Raw genomic sequence first — 6,000 nt, forward strand, 5'->3', positions numbered from 1 at the left:
GGAAGTGTAAAACTTCTTTGTGATAGGAGAGTAACACTTGTTCCCTTTTGGGTTCGGAGAGTACCCAAGGAAGATGCACTTGATTGCCCTAGGTTCCAACTTCCCACGATTATGCTGGTGGATGTGCACAAAAGCAGAACCACCAAAAACTTTGAAGGATATATTATGAACGAGGTTAGAAGTTGGAAAATAAGCAAAGAAAGTATCAACCGGTGGGTTATAGTGGAGGACACGAGATGGTGCACGATTAATGACATATGTCGCAGTTAGGACCACATGGGCCCAAAAATGCTTTGGGACATTGTGTGTAAAAAGTAAAAAGCGAGCTACCTCAAGAAGATGACGGTTTTTGCTTTCTGAAACTCTATTGTGTTGAGGAGTATCTTTTTTTTTATGGGAAACGATATTTTATTAATGATAAAGTGATTACATAAGAGGTTACATAAGTGGACTAGAAGTTCACTTAGTTAAGTTTGTAACTGATATTGAAACTAAATTAGTGATACACATAATCCCACTGTCTCATCAAATCAAAAACTTCAACATTCTCGAAATCTTTATGAGTTCCGATCCACATCGCAATGGTAGTCTTGATTTTGTCCCAGCACATCTCTGAATTTGCTTCAATATCTTCAAAAATTCTTCTGTTTCTTTCCAACCAAACCGTCCAACAGATACAATGGACAACGACTTGCCAAAATATTCTTCCTCTATTACCTGTAAGGCATCCCAAATCCATGCTAATAAATCATTGGTCGACTTAGGTATAATCCAAATCAACTGTAGTTCTTGCAATGCTCACTCCCACAATGATATCGAAAATGGACAAGGATAAGCATATGATCCTGAGTCTCTAATTCATTTTTGCACAGCACACACTAGTCGGGAGATAAAGCACTTCCCAGACATCTTTTTTGAATTATCTCCGAGGTAGGTAGCTTACCCAGAGTAACTGTCCAAGAAAAAATCTGGATCTTGCTTGGAACCGGAACTTTCCAAATGGCCTGGAAACTTTGGAAAGGAGGATAAAGATTGTTTGGGAAAAAAGACTCATAGAATGAGCTGACCGAGAAAATACCCGAAGAATCCCCACTCCACTAGAGATATGACCCTAAGACAGAATTGAGGCCATCTTTGGCACGGTAGGTTTTTAAGACTCTTATGTAGGTCGAATATTGTGTTTGTTTCACAACATTGAATTGTTTAAATAGTTGGGACGTCTCAGTTTTGTCTGTCATGATAAACAACCAAGAGAGACTGGTATGGTCATCTACGAATAATAAAAACCAACGAGAACCAGTGATATTTTTCAGACGAGATGCTCCCCCAGATGTCACTATCATTAGTGCAAAAGGTTCAGATGGCTTATAAGGTTATGGTTTGAAATTAGCACGTGTATGTTTAGAAAATTGGCACACATCACATTGAATAAACCTAGAGCTTTTATTACGAAACAACTGAGGAAACAATTTTTTTTGAGATACACAAAATTGGGATGTCCTAATCGATAGTGTCAGAATAAGAAATTAAAGAACAGATGTTGGTCCAGGTCGTGGGTGGTGGTGGCAAAGACATCTTGAGGAGATACAATCCTGCACAATTTTCAGCATTGTCAATCATCTTCACCGAGTCCAATTTCTGAAAAATACAAGAATTTTGGGAAAATTTAATGCTGCACTTCAAATCCCTATTGAGACATCTGACTGATAAAAGGTTACAACCAAGATCTGGAACAAATGACACAAAATGTAAGGTCAAATCATTTGATATATGTATCGTCCCAAAGCCGAGAACTTTAGCACAAGCTCCGTTGGCAATGCGAACTGAGGAAGATGTGACACATGGGCTGTAAGACTACAAAATCCTCAAATTTCCAGTCATGTGCTCCGAATCCCCAGAGTCAATAATCCAAAATTTGGTCAAGGCATGCTGTGAAAGTAGTGCAACTGGGGAATTACCTCTGTGTGCAACACTGCCAGCGCCAATAATTGATGGATTTGAGTTGGGAATTGCCTAGCTCAACAACTTATGAAGCATCTCAAGTAGTTATTTGTTGAAGGATGGTGGGTCTTGTGTAGGACTGTGGGAGGTTCTGTCATGACACAGTTTGCACGTTTGTTGCGGGCAGCTTTCCAGTTACCAGGCTTCCCGTGAATTTTCAAGCATGTCTCCAAGGAATGGGTGTTTTTCTTGCATTTTCCACACCAGGTTCTTCCTGAACGCATAGTCTGACTTGGGGTTAAAATATGTGAAAATTGTCCAGCAGGAATATCTGCAATATCAGCATTCGAGAAGGAAGAATGTATAGGTCGATGAGAAGCAAGTGCAGAGCCTTCCAATAATAGGGATGTAGAGGACGAGCCCGGCATCAATTTCCGCCTACTCTCCTCATGGTAGAATGCCGAAAAGACTTCCCTGAGTTTAGGAAATGGTTTGATTGCAAGAATCCTCCCACACACATCATCCAATTGATGATTAAGCCCCAACAAAAATTTGAAGACACGCTTTTGTTCGATAATGGATTTGTAGCGTCCGTCATCATCCGAACTTCCATTCATAAGTTTCAAATAAATTCATTTGTTGTCAATAGCGATTAAGGGTTGAAAAGTATTGTGTAACATAAGAATCACCTTGTTTCAGATCATGAAGGAGGCTCTCTGTCTCGAATAGTTCAGAATATTTTCCTTGCACGAATAGGTACCTCGGGCAGCCTCCCAAATCTCTTTGGCAGTGGGATAGAGGATATTTTCGTCAATTTCGGGAATCATGGAGGTAATAAGCCAAGAAATAACCATGTTGTTCTCGGATTTACAGATTTTAAAACCCTTTATCATCTTTCTCTAGACAACGTGATGCACTGGATAGCAAAGCATATTTGCCTTTTCCGCAAATGAACATCATCATTGATTGGGACCATTGCAAGTAATTGTGTTGTGTCCATTCAGTTTATGATATGCGATGGGGATGGCAGTGTGATTTGAAATTCTGGTACAACGTTGGGTAGGGTTTAAGGAGGATACATCGATGGAGAAGATGAATCAGCCGGTGCTGTGGCCATGTCTTATTTTGTCATCGTCCACTTATGCTCTCTGATACCATCTCGCATAAAATAGACGAGGCAGGACCATCTTCTACCGCGTTGTGCTTTCACGACGGCAATATGGATCAAAGTCATGCAGCATTTGGGCTTCCAATGGAGTTTCCCTTGCAGATCGAGGGACATGTTGCTAATGGATCAGTCATTCCTCAAGGGGAAGTGTCTAACGGAATTCTGGTATGTAGATTCAGTGCATTTTCTGGTCAGTCTGGTTGGAACGCAATAACAGAATTTTCAGCGACAAAGAGGATTCGGATGAAGAATTATGGGAGAAGATCAAGTTCAGAGTGGCGACTTGGACGCTCAACATCACGCATTTTCAAAATATGCGAATATCAGACCTAGTTAGGGATTGAAAATTTATTTGTTCCTAGCGCTAAGGCTGTTTTGATCACGGTTATGTTTTGTGGATCGCTCATCCACTTGTTTTGTAAACTTTAAATCTATTATATTAAATCTAAGTTTCTTATCAAAAAAAAAAGTACACAATACATCTTTTAAAAATCTAGTCTGCCAATCTAGAACCTAATCTAGTGAACATAATCTGATAAAAAATTTAAAATACAAACTTATTTATCCTAACAACTAAGTATATAATGGTCAATCAACAACTTCCAAAGAACTGTAAGTTGTTACATCCTAAACACTAAAAAAGCTTTTGCAAACCAATTTCCGAATCTTGAGGTTGAATATTCGCGAGGTTCTAAAATTTGTTACGCGCTAGTCGGGCGCCTGCCGCCTGGTGACAAGCGGAGACTAGCCCGACTAGGCGTCGCTAGGCGGATTCCACGGATTAAGCAGAAATTGAAGATTAATATGACATTATCAATTGTATTATCCAGTTAACAGACACACACCATATGTCCATACAAATTGATTTCTCTCCCTTGCTTCGAAAGTTAGGGCAACATAAAATTGAAAATTGAAAGAAGAAAATGGAGTTTGGTGTTAGGGCAAGCCAAAAAATTGGTTTTCTTGTTGTACGCTGGTTTAGGGCCTATAAAACTGGGTGTTGTTTGAAGCCCGACACAAAAAAATATCAGGTTTGAAAAATAAAAAAAAAAGCATCATTCAATTTTTTTTTAAAATTGAAAGCCCAAACTGAATGCCCTATAGTTCCTCGGCACCTAGGCGACACCTAGGCTGGTTGACTAGCACTTTTACAGTGCGGTCGGTCAGCGCACGACGCCTAAGTGGCCGCCTAAGCCGATTTTTAGAACACTTATATTTCGATAACAGAGAACTAAATATTCCGATAACAGTGAAGCTGAGGGGTGTCTGTGAACCTATAGTACTCCTTATGTTTGCAGATGTTAGTACTCTTTGAAGAAAAAATATAAAGATGAGGGAAAATAATGCAATGTACTTTATAGTGCCCAAAAACCCTCCAGTTCATTATCAACAACTATTGCATAAATGGCATAAATGAAGATACCTAGAATAAGAGTATAAGAAGGAACATATATTAAAGTGGTTCGCATAAATGATAATTAAGAAATCAGTTCAATGAGAATTGAATTCAACGATTACCTGCAGAGTCTTTCCAAGACCCATTTCATCCGCAATAAGACACCGACCGCCCCTCCTCAGTCCAAAACGAACACCATCTAGTTGAAAAGGTAGCAAAGCACTTAACAATGTTTTTGGAAGCTCAGAAATCAATTCATCAACCTTCTCATCAGGTATGTGTTCTGGCCTGCAAGGTATCCATTTCCCAGCGGCAAATGAATGTGAAAGCCTCTCAATGACATTGAACGTTCCCCAAGGTATCTCCTCACATTCAATGCCTTTACAACTCTTTAGAGACTTCAAAACCAACAGATAATCCTGAACCCTATAAACACAAGCTTTTCCTCCACCAGTATTTTGGGTGTAGTGTGATAACATAACCTAATCAACAACGCAAATAATATTTAAAATAAGGAATATTCAAACACTTGACATCGAATTCCAAGCATAAACCAACAACCACCAACCATGCAAAACATCACAAATCAAATTTGAACTAATAATTGTTCAAGAAATCCAAGAACCACCAGCTACATCGATAACCACATGAAACTTTGTTATTCAACTTCGAATCAAGGAGCGCTCAAGGAATCCAAGAACCACTTGCTATATTGATAACCACACCAAAATTTACTACTCAAATTTGAATTGAGGGTTGTTCAAGGTATCCAAAACCCACCAATTATTTCGACCACAACCTAAAACCAACCATCCCTTTTCTTTAAATTTCCACTAAATAAATAGATAAACCAATAAAATCCAACAACGTTACTCTACGACAAGCATCTTACATTCGAGAGACAATCCCTGAGTTTCTCGAAGCAAAGGGCTTCACCAGGAAAAGCGAAACCCTTAACAGCAACAGGGGTCACGGAAAACGAATCGAGGGAGCAGATTTCGATCCGGGCCCGGAATTTCTCGGTCGGACCGAGTGTGTTTGGGACCGACTGTTTGGGAGCGTGAAGATCGGTGGCGGGCTTGGGAGAAGGTTTACGGCATCTGAATAGTTTCCACGGTTTATGGTGGGAGGATTGTTCGGCGATTGAGAGAAGGGCCTTGCGCTTGGAGAGAGCTACGGCCCGATTGGCCTCGGCACGTTTTCTTTGTTCTTCCGTAATTTCTTCCATTTTTTCTTCCATTTTTCAAAAAGAGAGCGGGGAGGAGATATAAGTGCCGACGTTAGGTAGATATATAGACCCGCACAAAATTTCTATCAAATAAATAGTCCTCCAACGGAAATAAAATATTTGCTTTAGGCAAAAATTTATATGATACGATTTTACGGGTCGTATTTTATTAGACGGGTTTTTATTTGGGTCATTCATGAAAAGAATATTACTTTTTATTGTTAATATCTGTAGGGTTGACACGTCTCACAGATAAGGATCCATGAA

The 6,000-nt window shown here is 39.6% G+C and overlaps 1 protein-coding gene across 1 annotated transcript in view; it reads right to left on the reverse strand.

The window, feature by feature from the left end:
• The window catches only part of LOC140803293 (uncharacterized), a 28,156-nt gene extending 22,378 nt beyond the window's left edge, over positions 1-5,778 (reverse strand). The window contains exons 1-2 of the mRNA XM_073159103.1: positions 5,398-5,778; positions 4,628-4,987 (exon numbers count right to left, since the gene is read on the reverse strand). Coding sequence (XP_073015204.1) covers positions 4,628-4,987; positions 5,398-5,745 — 708 coding nt within the window. The 5' untranslated portion in view covers positions 5,746-5,778. The remainder of the gene's footprint in view (positions 1-4,627; positions 4,988-5,397) is intronic.
• Between the last annotated feature and the right edge of the window lie 222 nt (positions 5,779-6,000).

Source organism: Primulina eburnea, chromosome 10 (genome assembly GCF_022965805.1).
Source record: "Primulina eburnea isolate SZY01 chromosome 10, ASM2296580v1, whole genome shotgun sequence".
Classification (NCBI taxonomy): domain Eukaryota; kingdom Viridiplantae; phylum Streptophyta; class Magnoliopsida; order Lamiales; family Gesneriaceae; genus Primulina; species Primulina eburnea.